Source organism: Vespa crabro, chromosome 10, assembly GCF_910589235.1.
Source record: "Vespa crabro chromosome 10, iyVesCrab1.2, whole genome shotgun sequence".
NCBI lineage: Eukaryota > Metazoa > Arthropoda > Insecta > Hymenoptera > Vespidae > Vespa > Vespa crabro.
In genome coordinates, this window is record NC_060964.1 from 5,970,589 (window position 1) to 5,989,491 (window position 18,903).

Consider the following 18,903-nt stretch of genomic DNA (forward strand, 5'->3'; position numbering starts at 1 on the left):
AATGAAAATGTTCAATTATAGAATTACTATTTAAAATCATCTCATTGTATTTTCATCTATTGCAAAAAAGATTTTAATTTCAATCACTATTATTATTATTATTAAACAAAAACCAACCAAAACATGGAATAAAACGAACGGAATATTTATAATAGTTAATGCCTTAGAAGAGTTATAACTCATTTGATATAAATATAATGCAGATAATAAATTTATAATATTCATGCACATAATACCATATTTTTGACCTCAACATTATAAGAATTTTAATAAGGCTATTAGTTTTATTGTTTCTTTTAATGCCATCAACAACTCGAGTAACAATCATGCACCAGTATACAGTATACACTGTTCTGTAGATACAAGTATTCTTATATTATTTTCTTTTTCAATATGCGTGAGTGATAATTGCATATATAATTCCTGATAAATATTGATCAAACTTAATGATCAATATCTCATAAGAATATATATATATATACTGTAAGTACTTACATTTATTATTGTTAAAAGTACTTGCATCTTAATGAGAAAAGATTCATTACATCTATATATATCAAAATAAAGAAAATATGTTGAATACAAAGTTATACAAAATTATAAATAAAATAATTTTTAGAAACATAAAAAATTTATTCTTTTGCCTAGCTATTTTATATATTCAGTGAAAGTTGCAGATTTATTTAATTCGTATAACTTTTTCTGAAAATATTTAGAACTTAATTAAGGTCTTTTACAAGAAACAAATTATACTTTACTTACTAATTTATCGTCTATAGCATTACGATTTGTTAAATCTTAAATGTAAAATAAATTTAGGAATATACAATCGATTATAAAATATGAATAAATTACTTATAATAACTATAATTAAAATGAGCCTTGTATACTGAATGTTTGTTACAAACAGTCGTTAAAAATGCAACATCACATTTTGAAATGATTGATTCACATAAATATATTATTATTATCCAGTAGAAAATACCACTAGATATATTAATTGTTTCACACACTTCCGAAATAAGTATTTTCTGTACGAATGATGATTTTTTCTTTTTGGATATACTTCAACGATTATAAAATTTGAAATATTGAAATTCTTTTGAATTTATTTAATAACATTTATTTTAGAAATGAAAGGGAATATGAACCTAATTAGATATCTGCAAAAACAATATATAATGCATTTAATCCTATTATAATTGTGCACAGAATATTTTATAATATATGGTAAGATAAATTTAATGCCTAATTAAAGAAAATACATTAGGAAAGTAATTTCGGTTATAGAAAAAAAGAAATATTTTCCTTACATACTTCTTTAGAACTATCAAATAATATATATCAAAACATGCTAATTAAATGAATAATGATGTAATAGATTTCATAGAAATCAATAGCTATTGTAAAAATTATCGCGTGATACATTTGAACTTTCCAAAAAAAAAAAAAAAAAAAAAAAAAAAGAAAAGAAGAAAAAAGAGAGAAAAAAAATGAGATTTGTACAATAAATAATTTTCGGTAACTATAATTTTTACGAGTCATAAAATGGATCATTTTTAAAGAATATCTAATAAAATATTACAACTTTTTTTTTCACTGATTGTTATAACCGTTATCGTATATACTACGTATTTTAATGATTTCATTTACAAAGCTTTAGCGGCAAAATTCAAATGCAATTACACAATATAGTTTATAGAATTCTGACTGTGCTCGTTTTTTTGTCCGATTATATAAATGTGATTAATCTAATATTATAAATGTATGATATATCAATAAATATATTGTTCTATTAAAACATATCAAATATATCATCCTCAATTTGATGTAAGCCACACTTAACACATGCTTACGAAAAACTATAATTTACATAGTAAATGTCACAGCATGTTATGTTTTTTTTGTTTTTTTTTTGTTTTTTTTTTGTTTTTATATATATATATGAGGACAATATCCTCTGTCCTTGGAGTATATTCCTGTGACATAGTATACCACTATTTTAATTGTATACAATGCTAAAGAAAAAAAAAAAGAAAAAAAAAAAGAAAAAAAAAACAATAGAACTTTTTAAAATCTGAAGATGCTGTTGCTAGAATCAACATATTGATTAAAAATTTGCTAGGAGTTATCGGAATGCAAAGGAATGACAAATTTTGGTCCAAAAGGAGACCTATAAGTAATCCCAACATCAGAATAAACTTTGTTTGGTAGAGCAAGATTACAAAGATATAGTCTACCATTGTCAAGACTATGAGATAATGGTAAAGCACCAACTAAACTAAATTTACTTAAAATGCCAGGTGTACCTGCAGATGGTGGTTCAATAGCTAAAATAAGTGCTCTATTATTATTTGCCCAAAGTGTTACTGGAGTAACCATTTTTGGAGAATTTTCATCGCATAGCGCAACAAGAATTAAATCTACGACAGAAGGTAAATTTTTAACTTTAGTTTCTACTTTGTTTTCTGTCAATCTATATAATGATAGTTCTTGTAGAAGAAAAACATCTTCTGAATTTTCAACGAATACTATTGTTTTAACACCATGACTAGATAATTGTCGTGCGCAATTAACGCCAGCAGCTCCTGATCTATTCGGTCCGCAAAGTGCTACAACGGTTGGCCATTGATGAGCATTATTTGGATTGAGTCTATGTCCACCACCAAGAAGTTGAAGAATAATTTCTGCTCCTGCACGTCCAAGAAGTTCTACCTGCAATGCTTAAAGTTATTTACAAATTTCTCATATTAAATAAATTAAAACAAATAATTCATAATTATTTCATACCCTTCGTTCCCAGCTAATACCAAGCCGATCTGCTGCACCAATTAATTGACGATGAAGATCAAGAGTGATACTTGGTATTACTAGGCCATCATCCGTAACATATTCTTTTTCCCCAGTCGAAGGTACAACAATTTGTCTGAAGGCTGTAGGTTCCGAAACAATTATATTCTCATCGTGTCGATATTTACCACCACCACCTCTATTACTCTCCGACTGTCTAACGATGTCTGGTTTAAGAGAATTTATTTCTTGCCACACAGCCTGAGAAATAAATATTATAATTTTTAATTGATAAAAAATTAATAAAACTTTTACTTGCGTAAGATTCTGATCCTTATACAAACCTCTTTATTAAATAATGCTAAATTTTTTTCAAAATCGAAATCTTGGTTCAAGGATTGATCAATGGGAGTACCAAAAGTATGCTCATCCCTTTCAAGTGCTCTCTGTCTATGAGTAAGTCTCTTTTGAGCTGGCTTACAATTAGGCTCAGCTGTAAAAATTAGAGAATATTTATTACTCATTAAACTTCAATAATATCTACCTATTATTTTTTATAAAAAATATAATATACTTGATCCCATTTTTCCATTAGTTGCGAGCTCAGATTGCTGTTGTGCCGATTCGACAGGTTTTTTAAAATTCGATGATGATTGCATTCCACCGGAATGTGTTGAAGATGGAACACTTTCAGAAAAAGATCTACCAGCTCTTTTGGCAATCGGTCTCTTTACTGTTACTTTACTTTGTGTTTGCGTATCATTTATATTAGAGCCAGCTTCTTTGGTAGAAATAATTTCTACGTTGACTATATCTTTAGCACTAAAATTCAATTATATGAGATAATATTGACTTAATTTAAATCTAAAAATTCACATACCGTTAGAGACTTACTTCAAACTAACTACAGACGAGGTATGCGGTACGCCGTTACAAAAAGCCTTTGAAAGAGTCACACTTTGTTTATTTAAATCGATTATTTGACCCTGGTAAGTACCAAGATCATCTATACATGTGACAGAAACTGTACAACCAACGAATTGTTCTGACATTTTTTCAATCTGTAACAAAAAAAAATTTCGTATTTAAAATTAATATCTAATCGCATACAAAAACTGTATATTTTTAAACGTGTTGATGTGTTATATTTGTAAGAGAAAAAAAAAAAAAGAAAAGAAGAGAAAAAAAAGAAAGAAAGAAAGAAAGAAAGAAAGAAAGAAAGAAAAAAAAAATGTTAAAATATAATTTGTATACGACGTACCGTCAATTAAAATTTATAAATACGATTAAGGATACAACAGACTTCTTACAAAAATATTCACATAAAACTTTTGTACTTTTACGAACTCTTGGATCCTAGCTTAATTCATTTAGATTTAGTTAAATATTCTTGAATGTTCAATACAAAATGAATATTATATTTCAAGCTTTTCGACTGCTGAACAAATAACTATAATACAGAATATACGTGATAAGATACTTTACCGAAATTTTATTTCAACTTTTTTTGGACAAGTACCAATGGAATTAATAAAAAAATATCACCGTTTTAATCTTTCAACCGAAATAAATTACATATAAATCCATAAATAAAAATAAAAATGATCTGTATAAAATATATATATATATATATATATTTAGGTGTTTTTCATTCAAAGAAAATAAACTTATTTCTTACCTCTGATATATTAGAAAAACTAATAGTTCATTGGCTATTGCTGTTCGTTACAAACATGGTGTGCAAAGAATATTAGAGTGAACACTTAACGTATATTTTAGCAGCACCATCTACAAATTCAAATGTTATTTATTTGTGCGATAATAAATTGTTATTAAATGTGTCGTTTGAAAAATTAACTCGAGTATGACATTATATTTTTATGGGGGAAATAAATAAATAAAAATAAAAATATATTACGATATCATGTATGTGTTCTATTTGATTTCTTTTTTTTTTTTTTTTTTTTTTTTTTTTTTATTTTGTTTTCGCTATCCTTACATATGATCGCGTTCTTTTTATATAAGCATGGCGTAGTAAACAGAGGACAGACGTATCACTTTATGTCGTCTGCTTCCTCTTTAATACTGATCTAATTTATTTATAATCTGTAATAATAATTTAATTTTTATTTTTATCATTATCATCGGAAAATAATATAATTTATATATTTCAACGTATTATATAAAAGTATCATGGTTATTAATAAGACTGAAACTCAATCAATTGATATCTTAGATACAATTGAGCAAAAGTTGAAAAAGATTGGCTGCCTTGAATTACATTATCAAGTTCAGGTATAATAATTTTTAATCGTATATATTTCCATTGATCATTGATTAAAGTAATCGTTTCTATTTTATATATATATATATATATATTTTTTTTTTAATTTAAGGAATGTATAGCTGAAACACGAGATTGGAGAAAATGTCAGGATCATGTAAAAAGGTTTAGAGTGTGTATGGAAGAGCATCAACAAAAGCAAGAATAAATTTTAAATACAATTAATTAAATAGAATTTTCTAAATATGTTATCTATATTAAAACAAATAATGCCAATTTTTCTACGTACATCTTCGATTGAAAATTGTAAAATGGTAATTATAGTGAGAACTGATATAGTTATGGGAAAAGGAAAAATAGCTGCACAATGTGCTCATGCGGCATTAGAGTGTTATAGAAAGGCAACAGCTAATCCAAAAAAACATTATATGTTTAAAGATTGGTTATATTATGGTCAACCAAAAATTGTTCTTAGAGTATCTAGCGAAATTGAATTATTAGATTTAGCGAATAAAGCTCAAAAAGTTGGTTTAACCACAGCTATAATAAAAGATGCAGGTAGGACTCAATTACAAACAGGTACAATTTCTGTAATTGGAATTGGGCCTGGTCCAAATATAGAGATAAATAAGATTACATCACATTTAAAATTATTATAAATGTCAAATAAATGTAAATAAACGATATCATAATATTTATCGTTTTGAAATAAATGATATACACTTTTTTATATCTTTTTGATTGATACCATACTTATATGACATAAGGGAAAATAATTTAGTTTTCTTTTTTTTATTTATTATACGTAAAAATAGTACTTAACATATATGTGTTCTCATTTACTACTTGTATATTTAACAATATGAGAAACTAGAATTCAAATTGACGTTTGTTTGTACAATATATTTTTTTTGACAACAGCTTATGTGAAAATATCAAATGATATACATTTTTAATTATATAGATGAATAGAATCATTCTAAATACAATAAGCTAATTTCACAATTATTTGAATGTGATACTTATTGCCAATTAAGCAACACTACATATATATATATATATATATAATTGATATCTTTTGATTTTATTAAAATTTAACTTTGCTCTCATTAAACACTTGTAAAGTATGAATCAAAATTTGTCAAAATTACATGTGCACTTTTGTTCAAGGTTTATATATTTTAATTAAATATTCATTTGAATTTATTCTGTGAAACATTTTATTTACTTTTTAAGGACATGATAGACCTTTTCTCAATTATTTTTTTCTAAAATATTATCCATTATCTGATTTCTACAATAATATCAAGACATTAGAAACATTGCACCAATATTTCAATACATACATGGAGCTCAAAATTTTTCTAAAGACAGTGTATATTTGTGTATACCTCTATCACCTTATTTATTACAAGATTCGAGCAACATCATTTCATTAAATAATGTACAACTAATAAAAAGTAATATTACAAATATAATTGTTAATTCAAAATCATTGATTCATTTATTTTTAGACTAATACTTTAACGACATACAACCGAATTTATAATTAATAAATCAGATACAAACAAAAAACATTAGTTTCTAAGGAAAATTTTTAACAATATTTAACAATAATAATGATTTATAATATATATATTTATCTATATACTAATATAAATCATCACATAGAATTTATACTTTCTTCAGGCAGTTCGAAAATTAAAATTTTAATCACAATTTTTTTAATAAAAAAATAGTAGTAAAACCCTATAGAATATCCAGTTTTTAATAAATTGTATTTACTGTGCTTTGATCTAAATTAAAATTAAGTAGCTTATTGCATGACAATTATATATATACAATTATATATATATATAATCTGAAGAAAACTGCTAAGAGCCATAACTATTTATATAGTAAATATTTCCAAGTGTTTACAACTGTGCCAGTAATAAAACTGTTACCAAGTAAATATGCAGTATATATATAATACTGACATTGTTCATAATAAATGAATATTTTCAGTTTTGTACCCAGCTAGTTATTTCATGGCTGCTTAGTCATGTTCCCATCTTATTATAATTATAAAACCACACAATCGTGTAAACAACTATGTATAATCATTCTTTTTCAAGCACACACTAAAATATATTTTATAGTGTAGAATAATAAAATTACTGAAAGGTATAAAAAGAAAAGAAAAAGAGTGAAAATTCTATTATATAGATTACTATAAAATTATAAAATTTACTATATAGTGGTATAATTATTTTATATTTTTATGTACGTATATCTTATATAATAGGTATATGATAAATAGGTGAAATATAGAAGCCAAAGAAAAATAAAAATTATCAGATAATTGCCAACCATAAAAATCTGCTACACATTTCAAATATTTCAAAATGAAGAGAAAGTGACTTTTTATATTATTCTATTATACACTATGCACTGTGATATATCCGTGTGTGTTATGAATTAGTACAAAATAAATCAATTATCATTATTTTTATCCTATAAGTAAAAAATTATCATAATAAACTGATTTTTACATTGTGTTCGTTCATTTTATCTTTTTCGCATTAATTATTGACTTCTATTGCATATTTCAATCTAATCAATGATATACATATATTAATTACAGAATGTGCAGCACATTTCAGTCTCAAATAGCACAGATCAAAGTATTATCAATTTTCTATGGTTTTACCATTTGGCAAATATACATCACATTTTTAATGTTACTCTTCAATATTTTACCCGAATTAAGATTTTAATATTAAGTGATAATTTTACTGAGTTCTGGTGGTTCCACATAATTATTTAGTACATGAGGTGCTTCATTAAATTCATCAAGTTCATCACCATTATCTCCACCTTGAGCGAGTAAAAAGTACTGTTCACTTCGCGTTGGCCATAATAAATGTGCCATTACACAATAAGCAAAACAATCAGCAGAATATGTTATACCTAAAATTTAATTATTATCATTTTATATGGGTTTATGGATTTGTTTTTATAGAATTTGTGTGTTATAAACATATGTCTCATACGTAGTGAATTTATCAATACTTACCTAACAACAATTTGAACCTCCAAAGAGCACTTACTTGAAGCGCTATAAGAGCTATTATTGGTAAATAAATAAACCAAACTAGTGAAGATGCACCGAAATGGAGAAGAAAATTCAATTTTTGAGTATTATGTTCATACGTCATAGTATTTCGAAGTTCATATAAAAACCATATCATTATAGCACTTCGGAATAAAAGAATGAACCAACCTGGCCAGGTTTGGTATTCGTCAATGTCTTCTACTATGTCAACTTCAGTCTAAAAAATATAATAACATGTGTGACAAATATTTTACAATGAATTTAAATAGAATAATAAAAACATACCATGTTCCAAACATACAACAAAATGTGTACTACACCATAACATAGCCATATAGCAAAAACTAAGGGCTTCCATGTTAATTCCATTCGAGTTACAGCCCATCCTTTGGCAAGTAAAAGTAGAAGTAACATAAATGATGCCTATAATATAAATAGTTCATTGTATTGATGATCTATGAAAAAGTTCAAGAGCATACACATACAGACATATATGTACATATATGAATCAAGTTAATGATATTCTATTGCTGTATACTAAGCATAAAAAAAAAAATATGTATATTACATGCTTGTATTTAGGTTTTGCACTTTTTTACATTCTACCATATATTAAACACACACTTTTCTTACCCGTGAGAGAATATCAAAAATATCGCCGGCAACTTCTAATCGTTCGTAGCCAACTCCATCGAGAGAAAATTTTAACACGTGTATTAAAATTAAACACACTGCAACAAACTCTAAGAATAAGCTAGCCGTAAATAATCGTGTCACAGGGTGTTTTTGTAATCTTGCTGCATATAATTGCAGCGGAACTAATATAATATAGCACACAAAGAACAATAAATATAGTTCTATAGTATTCTGCCTGTCATAGGAGAACTGATACGTAACGCTGTTCAGGCCACTAGTATTAGGATTGCCATTTACTAGCCATATATCATACTCTAATATGTCATGCTTGTCATAATATTCCCACTGGCATGTTGTTGCATTTCTATAACATGCTACTATACTCATATACCAGAAACGTGGTTGCCAAAAGTCCTGTATAACATAAGTGAATTGATGCCCCTTTACAATATTCCATATAGAGTCTTCGTCTTGGCATAATTTTCCTCTAGGGCAAGGTATTCGCCTATATTGAAAGAAGAGATATAATGTAGAAATGTCAATTCATTTTTCTTTGCAAAGACCATAATCAACATACCTTAGAAAATCTTGACCTTCATCGTTACAGTTTGGATCATAAGAACTTTGATTCAGAGTATTAAACATTAGAGTACAAGCAATATTTTTATCTATTACAGTCCTATTGCCATAGTACTCTAAAAAATGACTCCGATCAAGTACAGCCAATGTGATCGGCACAGAAAAGTTCATTTTGCTTGTTATATTCCCAAATATATAACCAGATGTGTCCTTCTGTCTGTGACGATCTGTCTTTTGGAAGCCAAATTTAATAAGAAAACGGAAGAACTCCTTCGTGTTGAATGTGCCGGTAATGTGAGTAGATTCGACACAATCTAACTGCAATAGAATGCAGATGCAAAGGGATAGGAAAGCGTATAACCACTGTCGAAACATCATATTCGTAGAAAGATTGCAATGTATAACGAGAATCGAAAGTTATCTTTTCTTTTTTCCTTTTTTTTTCTCTTTTATTATTATGTCAAACGGATGTCAAGAAGCAAAGTCAATTATTCGTAACTCTAACATGTTTTTCTCATCCTTGAGTCAAAATGTTTTGAAACACTCGTAATCACTTCTTCTTTCGCCATTCGAGTCCCTGTCGACGTCGACAATAATTCTTCTTCTTCTTCTCGTAACATCGTCTTCGTTCTTCACGTATTGCAATTCGAGGGCACACATATGTTATTGGCATAGAAATAGATTCAAAAATAATAACAAACGTTTTATCTGTCCTACGTTATATGACCCATGCTCGTTCGCCTATCCTACATGGTTTTCCCTATTGATTTTCCCCACCCAAAGATCGAAAGCGTAATGGAGAAAATAAAACTTTTTCTCTCTCTCTCTCTCTCTCTCTCTCTCTCTCTCTCCCTCCCTCGTCACTTTCTCGTTGTAATCTTTTCTTTTAATTTATTTCTTTTATTTCTTTTTCTTCTTCTCCTTACTTTTTCTTCTTTTTTTTTTTCCTCTTCTTCTTCTTATCCTTCTTCGAGATAAATATACTAGATACGTATGTACGTTCGACAAAGTTAGAGAGAGAGAGAGAGAGAGAGAGAGAGAGAGAGAAAGAGAGAGAGAAAAAGAGAGAGAGAAAGATAGAGACAGAGACAGAAAGAGATTCGATCGTTGTGTGATTTATATTACGATTGACCACGTTCAGTCGTATGAAGGCAGTCGAACGATGAGATCCATTTTGTCCTTGAGCTTTTACGCGCTCTCTTCATGGCGCGCAATGTGATTCGATGAAGATCGTGTTACCTCTTCTATATATTTCCTTCACTCGGTTCGCATCTCTTTGACTTGGTGTGGACCGATCGTATTATGTACATACATGTGAAATAGTCGATGACACGTAATTAAAGGACACGATGTATAGAGAGAGTGAGAGAGAGAACGAATACACAGCTTTGATTATAACGATCCTCAAATGTCCATCGTCGTTAAATACGATATTTACAGGAGCTTCGTTTTGATAATTAGCTATATTTTCATTTTTGATATCATATTATATTCGTTAATAAATTGATTATTAATTATTTCGATTGATCAGGGCAATCTTTAATTTTTAAATATTTAATTCAAATTTTTATTTTTAATTTTAAATATAGATTCTCAAAACCTTATATATATATATATATATATATATATATATATATATATATATATAATCAAATAATTGAATAAAATTTCCTTTTTCTTTTTCTTCCTTTTTTTTTTATCATTCATTCTACATAATAAAAATTCTGTGATAATTTAAAATGGTCTTACTTCGTTAAATTTTATTAGAATAAAATGTTTATGCAACGTGGGCCATTTTAAAAATTTTTTTTCTTTTATTTTCTAAAATTCTATGCTTCAAAGATTTAAATCACAAAAGACGAATGTAAAGATTGCCGCCAAGGAAACATACTTACATATGTAATTAAATTAAATGAATCAATAGAATATATATATATATATACATTTCTAATTTATATTGTTACGACTATTTACGAATATTAGAGAATTCGAAAGATGATGGCTCTCGAACGGATTTTGAAGAAACAAAAGAAAAAGAAAAAAAAAAAAAAAGAAAAATTAAAGAAAAATTATTGAACTAAGAGAAATTAGGTAAACGATAGGTAATGGTTTCATGTGACAGAATTGGAATCCTATGGTGTTCAATATGCTTTGGGACATTTTGAAGTATTGAGGTTCTGTCATGTCATAGAGCATCGACATTCCGCAATCGACGTTTAATGTGGTTTCACCTATTTCGTCGTTTCTTCGACACCCAAAACCTGTTACCGTTCACCCTTTATCTTGCCTTTGAACGGCTCTGAATAGAGATTCTCTCAATTTCTACATACGTATGTTCTATAACTTGACCTGTTATATCAAAATCAAATTCAAATCGAATACGTGCGGTCTTTATTAATCCATTAAAAATATTTATACATTTGATATCCCCCGAACAATTCTTGCCGATTTCTCTCTTTTCTATCGTTTTATAAATATCGAGGTAAATCGACTGTCAAAGCTATTCGAAAGTTTGTTTGACAAAAATTTCATACCTTTTGTCGTTTTATCGTTCATATACCGAAATAACTGATTTTTATTTCATTTTATTTTGTGCTTATTCTTCTTCTTTTTTCTTCTCTCTCTCTCTCTCTCTCTCTTTGCTTTGTTTTGTTTTGTTTACTTCTTTTTTCTCCCACTCCTCTCACTTCTTTCCCCCATGTCCCTCGACACAACTAGTGACACGAAGTTATAAGTATAATATATTGATTTATCTTAAACGCGATTGGAATATTATATGGGGCGTTCGTGTAATCTCGAGTATCACATTACAATATGAAAAAGTATTATCCAGCGTGATACATCAATAGGAAATAGAAACGGTATATGATCAACGAAATAAATAGGATGCTTGGGTAAAATGCGCCAAGTAAAACATCGTACGATTTTAACGTGATTTGTACGTGCTTTATTACTTGGGAATAATTGTATATATTTGGTTATATAACGCGAGTTTCTCTGATAAATCGACACGAGGTATCGATCAGTTCCAAATGTCAGTAGAAGAGAATATTGGGAACATAAAACTCGTCAAGCTATTGACGTATATTATATATATATATATATATATATATATATATATATATATATATATATACATATATATTAGTGAATTAGTGCAATGATACGAATAATATTTTCGCTAATTAATGGAAACATCGATGGTACATAGTATCATCATCCAATTAGCTTATTATCAAAACATATATACATATATACATAGATACATATAATATACGTTATATTATACAAGTTAATCTAGAGGACCTTCGGGTTAGCTAGGATTAAGGGCAAAAGGGAAGGAGTTACGAATTATCTCGATTAAAATGTGATGCCGTTGAACCGTAATTTATCTAATGTTGCGGTAATTGAGAAGAGTTAATTCTCTCTAACACGTAGACAGTGAGCAGAGAGCGAGTTTTAAATTAAATTTTTTCCCTTCTATCCTTCGACCCTCTCTCCCTCCCATCCACCCTCTCTCCCTCCCACCTTACCATCTTTCCTTCCTTCCTTCATTCCTTCCTTCTCCCTCTCTTTCTCTCTTTCTCTCCGTCTTCGGCTATGTAAAGCTCATACTCTAATTACACTAATGAAGTAAATAGCGCACGTGAAACTGCCGTCACGTCACGGCGGAGATACTTTTTCTCTTTTGTATTCACACCGATGTTATCTCTAAAGTTCAACTATAGTAGAATAAATGAACGTTCCCACGTCCTATCCATGTTTTGCTATCGTTCGTGTTATCAGATAAATGTGTATGTATGGATTATATTGCCCGGTGTTACATGGCAATGTTCAATTTTATTATATCTTTGATCTCATTTACTTTAATTCCAAATAAAATTGTTTATGAAAAATATATATACGTATGTATGTATATATATATATATATATATATATATATATATATATGTATGTATATTTTATATGCGACAAAAAAATCCGCTTAATGGATTACTCCATTGAATAGTTGAGAAAAATCTGTCGGTGTTACTCCGATTGCGATGTTGTTGTTGTTATCACGAACTATATCAGTTTTATACGTATCGTCGAAAGGTATCTATTGCCCGATAATATTCTCTATACCCTATGCCAATATAAATTTTCGTTTATTACGATCTAACTTTATAGTTAGATATTACGGTTACGATTTTTAAAAATATCGTAAAAAAAAACGCGAATATGGCTTATGCGAAGCCTCCAGCGCGAATATCATACATATTTCTTTTATCTTCTTTTTCTTCTTTCAGGCGAAAAGTATAAATTATAAATTATTCGCTTATACGCTTATAATTTATAATCTGTGTAAAAAAGTACAGTAACGCGGTAAAAGTTACAGTAACGCGTAATAATTAATTTCAAAAGAAATATATATATATATATTTTTTTTTTCTTTTTTTTTTCTGTCTTTTAATAATTATTTACACAATTTCGTTAATAATTCGTACGGCGAATTTTGAACTCGAAGTTACATACCTCTTGTAACTTTTTCCCCTCTACCTTTTTTACATAGTTCGTTCAACGATCGAACGGTCGAATACCGTGTTCTATTGTTTTTATTCACTTTAAATAAAATTATCTCTTTTGTATGGGAGACACTGATTGGAGGATCACTGATAAAAGCGAAAATAAAAAAGGTGGAAAACTTGAATGCGATACTTCTTCTCGTCTGAAGTTTAGGAACCCCCTATTATTACCGTGTTTACTTGCCTGGTGACTGATAGCTCAAGGAGATCAAGTCAGTATTGAGTCGGTCCAATTGTGTTATCCTCCAACCTCTAGTTTATCGGAAAGAGCTTTGTTATTTTAAACTCAATCCCATCTTCAGGGATGTTTTCTGTTTCTTTCCCTTTTTTCTTCTTCTTCTTCTTCTTCGTCTTTTTCTTCTTTTGCCAACAAAAGATTTTATTCGTCGTTTCACGTAAAGAAATCGTAAAAATTTTCTTGAAAACAAATATCCTTTCTATTTCTTTATCTCTAAATTCTTTCATTACCCTCCACCCCCTCCATCCCTCTTTAAATATTTCTTCTGTATTAAACATTTGGAAAAAAAAACAAAACAAAAAAAAAAACAAAAAAGAAAGAAAAAAAATTTTAAATAATTTTCTTGTTTCTTTCAATCATGAAATGCGTACGCATACATGCTCATTCGTATTTATCGCATTGATTTAATGCCGGTTTAGCCGTTTACGTTATGGAATACACTTTGGCCGCCATTTCTCACGCGGGATTTCACGAGGGTAGTAGATAACCCTTGAGAATCGACGTAGACACTTCGTTCGCGTTAATACTACCAACCAAAGAGATTGGAAAATTGATTTCCATCGACAGATGTCATCGACGATGACATCATGATTATCACCGTCTTAAGCGTCTTATTTTCTTTCTTTCATTCCTTCCGTTTCTTTATATTCTTCGAAATGTTCGTAAAAGCATTGTACTTGGATAAATAATAGATAAAATTTCAATTTTAATCGTTATGATTGTTAAAGTAAACTTTGATTAATATAATGTTATCGTTTTCAATAAACGACCATGATATATGTGTGTGTATGTGTGCGTGTATATATATATATATATATATATACATACGTAGATAGATACAGATGTATGCATACTTATGTTATACATATAACCTCGATTCTCTGCATCTTACTGTTTCTTCCTTGTACAAGTTTTCCATAATATAGTTACAAGCTCATCTCAATTTCACGTTCGTCTCTATTTCGGCATTTGAGACGTAGTTGTAATAACATAAAGTTTTAGATTATTTCAGTTGGAATCTCAGAAATGGGGATAATCAACTCCCGGTTTGAGTTTGAGATAAAATCCATTTGGTTTGATACACAAGGTAAAACATGGTGATTACGAAAGTGTATCCGAAAATTGTCAGAAAGGTTCCTCTGTTCGATGAGAAATATGATATTACATAGCATTATATATATATATATATATATCGCCGTTGATATATAAACGGTGTTATCCCTTTCACTAGCTTTTACATAGGATAAATAAAAACATAAAAATCGAAGAGAGAAAATTGTAATCTCGCATCATGAAACAATTTTACGAGATTCATGAATAGTCATGTTTTTGCAATCGATAATTCTCTTTGACGAGAATAGGGGGTATGCGAATCGTTCGACGATTTATATATTGTTCTATTCTCTTTATCATATAACTAGGATATTAATATTTATTTATTTTAATGCTCAAATTACCTATGCGCATAATATTAATGAGCGTAAAACGTAAGCGTATGGCCGTGTAAACGAGATTATAACGACCATAACGATATGTAAATGTCATTTTCGTTGTTTCACAACGTCAAATATAATATCTTATATTATAAAGAAAGTTATAAGCTTTTCTTGTTATCGTTACAAATGAGAACATACATTACATACATTCGACACGTATATTATGTATTTATGTCTACTAGCGAGTATATTTTTCTTCTTTCTCGAGTAAATAGATCAAAAAGTCTAGAAGGATAAGCTTGGTCGAGTGGCTTCTCTCGTTACAATTTTCTTTATTATTGTTTGATTAACTTTATCCTTTTTTCGTTTCTCGCTTGCTGCTTGGTATATTTAAATGGAAAAAAATAAATAAATAAATAAATAAAAAAAAAAAAAAAAAAAAAAAAGAAAAGAAAGAAAAAGTTAGAAATAAAACTACATATTAATTCTAGTTCATATATATATATTTTGTTTTATTCAAAATTGTAGATCGATTGTTAAGGATAGAAGAAAAATTTTATTTTTCAGAGATAGTTTTTACCAACGATATTCCTTTGATTGACACCCGTCAAAAAAATCAACGAATAATACTCCACCGTTTAATTATTATTCGTAAAAGTTTCCAAAAAATTCACTTGATAGTTAAAAAATTAAGAAGAGAATTATGAAAATTTATTTTCATAATTCCACAATAATAAGTTGGTTTAACAAAAGAATAGGTATGTCAAGATATAATTTAAAAAAAAAAAAGAAAAAAAGAAATAATATCCTTTAATTATTTAAATTTAATTATACAGATTAAACAAAAGTTGATAAACTTAATATTCATAGGAATTTTCGTCTATAATCTTTCTTCGTTTTATTGAATTTAATTAAATTGCGTAAAAGATTGAACTCGACGCAATTGAATTACGCTCGTAATTAATAGTGGCGCCGCCTGACGATAGACTCAAGAAATAACATTAGACCTCTTATAATTCGACAATTTGTCATCAGATGGCGTTGTTCTCAATTTTTATACACGACAATACGATTTTTCTCATAAATGCTTCGGTAGGATATTTCAACTATATATACAAATTTTTAAGCATCCCTGATGTACTTGCTTCGGCAGTACATATACTAAAATTGGAACGATACAGAGAAGATTAGCATGGCCCCTGCGCAAGGATGACACGCAAAATCGTGAAGCGTTCCACATTTTTTGCCAACTCATGCATGCCACTCCATTATTAAATTAAAAAAATATTTCGTATAAATTTTTTATAATATTGCATGATTAAAAATAATAATATCAAGAGCGAATCTTTAATAATATCTCTTCGTTTCGCGATTTATCATATACTTTTTTTTTTTTTTTTTTTTTTTCATTTTTATAAATTATTCTATGATTTCTCGCCATTAAATAATTCTTTCGTAAAAATGAAAAAACGAATAGCCCGTCATTGTTTTATCGTATCAGACGTATAAAATATATAAAAGATATATCATATTATTTTGTTATATTTAGAGTAATAATCGACTAGAACTCCTATCGTTCTTATAGATAATAGCACTCTTATAACATCGATGCCACGTAATATGCGGATATCGACATTATTTTGCAATACATAGTACTTTACATTAGTACAAAGCCGTTTACCGTTGTACTACTACGTCGAGACGATTGTTATCGTTTCGTTGACGTTTAAAATAAGAGAGAGGAGGTAATAGGAATGAGACGTAGCAACAGCTGAGTAGGGAAAATCGAGGATGGTAAATGTAGAAATGGACGAGAAAGGAAAAAGGTATCGTTCGAGACTCGTCGAAAAGGGGGAATGCTACGATGTTGTAGATATAACTTGGCTAAAATCCAGTCAGAGGGAGTCTGCAGCGAATGAAAAAAAAAAAAAAAAAAAAAAAAAGAGAGAGAGAGAGAAACACGAAGAAGAAGAAGAAGAACGAGAAGAAGAAGAAGAGAGGGGAAAAAAATAGCGGAAAGAGGGTAAACAACCGAGGGGTTTGTCGGAGAGGACCCTAGTAGAAATGAAGTGCCGGTTTTGGGCTTGGTGTCTTTGGCTCATAAACCTTTTTCTGCCGCTTCGATTCGGCCAGCCAGACGATTTTTCCTTTTGTACACATTGGCCCGAAAACGTTCTCTCGCCGGTATCCTCCGAGAAATAGCGAGATCCCGCGAGTTTCGTCGCTTCACTCTTTTTCGCTTCGTTTCACCGCTTAATCTCGCTCGTCCGATTTAATCCTAAACGACCTTCCCTCTGTAACCCACTCTTCTCCTCACTCTCCTCAAACCCCCCACCCCCTCCGAAATTCGTCAACGTGAACGCCAAGAGATTCTAAAATTTTTCTTTTTTCCTTTTTTCTTTTTCTTTTCCTTTTTTTTTTTTTTTTTTTTTTAATTTTATATTTATTCCCGTATTTAGAGCACATCCTCCGTGCACTCCTTCCTCTCCCTTTACCTCTTTCTCATCCCGTCGGCTCTTTCTTTTTTCTCTTTTTTTTCCCTCCTTCTTCTTTCTCTCTCTCTCTCTCTCTCTTTCTCTCTTTCCCCCCTCCCCTTCCCTTTTCCTCTATCTATTTCACGATATACGAGGATCGTTTAATTGATGCGCCTTCCTTAATTAATATTCCGACAGTCAACGAGCGAGTTCTGTGCGTATTTGCAATAATTTTTAAAGATAATTTCAATAAGGTTACGCGTCCTGCGAGATAGCTCTCTTTATATAATAACATTAATTAATGATCCTGTTAAGAGGAGCGTCAATTTATTCCCCATTCGTTATTATTATTTATTTTACTTATCGTATCAACGGTCTCCAAGGGATACGTATCGATGATCCTTCGAATTAAAAACGTCGCGTGCATTTAATCGTTTAACAAACGGTACATCGACGAAGGTGAAACGATAATTGGAGTTTATAATACGATTACGTTGGATTCGAATTACTAATCACTTGCTTTTTTTCTTTTCTTTCTCTCTCTCTCTCTCTCTCTCTCTCTCTCTCTCTCTTTATTTTCTCCCCTTCAAAAATATCGATCTGGTTCATATCCGTATTATGAAGATCTGGTTTCTTTGAAATTGAATTCAGTTACTGGAAAAAAGAGAAGGAGAAAAGCGAGCAACGCGAGTGGACAACGCCGTGGTACATATATATATATATATATGTATAGTTGGTTCATACAGTTGGGTCATTCCAAATATAGTAGAATTTTGTTGTCTTCGTCGCACATCGTCGCTCGCG

At 29.3% G+C, this 18,903-nt stretch overlaps 3 protein-coding genes and 1 non-coding gene across 6 annotated transcripts; 2 read left to right on the forward strand and 2 right to left on the reverse strand.

Annotated features, from left to right (window-relative positions):
- Window positions 1-264: 264 nt before the first annotated feature.
- Window positions 265-4,627, reverse strand: LOC124427249 (enhancer of mRNA-decapping protein 3). 3 transcript variants are annotated; one of them, XM_046969891.1, is made up of 6 exons: window positions 4,469-4,627; window positions 3,685-3,851; window positions 3,365-3,612; window positions 3,135-3,283; window positions 2,791-3,051; window positions 265-2,715 (listed from the first exon to the last, which is right to left on the reverse strand). In XM_046969891.1, exons 2-6 carry the CDS (start codon window positions 3,840-3,842, stop codon window positions 2,122-2,124), a joined length of 1,410 nt encoding a protein of 469 aa, XP_046825847.1. In that variant the 5' UTR covers window positions 3,843-3,851; window positions 4,469-4,627; the 3' UTR covers window positions 265-2,121. The 3 variants fall into 3 exon arrangements, with proteins under 3 accessions (XP_046825847.1, XP_046825848.1, XP_046825846.1); XM_046969892.1 differs by lacking the exon at window positions 4,469-4,627 and adding an exon at window positions 4,276-4,294; XM_046969890.1 differs by lacking the exon at window positions 4,469-4,627 and adding an exon at window positions 4,052-4,253.
- Window positions 4,628-4,794: 167 nt separating this feature from the next.
- LOC124427252 (cytochrome c oxidase assembly factor 4 homolog, mitochondrial) lies at window positions 4,795-5,517 on the forward strand. Its single transcript, XM_046969903.1, has 2 exons — window positions 4,795-5,085; window positions 5,187-5,517. Exons 1-2 carry the CDS (start codon window positions 4,984-4,986, stop codon window positions 5,280-5,282), a joined length of 198 nt encoding a protein of 65 aa, XP_046825859.1. The 5' UTR covers window positions 4,795-4,983; the 3' UTR covers window positions 5,283-5,517.
- Window positions 5,518-6,439: 922 nt separating this feature from the next.
- Window positions 6,440-10,577, reverse strand: LOC124427248 (transmembrane protein 145). The gene is made up of 5 exons (XM_046969889.1): window positions 9,385-10,577; window positions 8,805-9,312; window positions 8,457-8,594; window positions 8,133-8,388; window positions 6,440-8,026 (listed from the first exon to the last, which is right to left on the reverse strand). Exons 1-5 carry the CDS (start codon window positions 9,762-9,764, stop codon window positions 7,836-7,838), a joined length of 1,473 nt encoding a protein of 490 aa, XP_046825845.1. The 5' UTR covers window positions 9,765-10,577; the 3' UTR covers window positions 6,440-7,835.
- A 6,185-nt stretch (window positions 10,578-16,762) lies between these two features.
- Window positions 16,763-16,869, forward strand: LOC124427772. The gene has a single exon (XR_006943019.1). It is a non-coding gene; the product is annotated as a U6 spliceosomal RNA (small nuclear RNA).
- The last annotated feature ends 2,034 nt before the right edge of the window (window positions 16,870-18,903 follow it).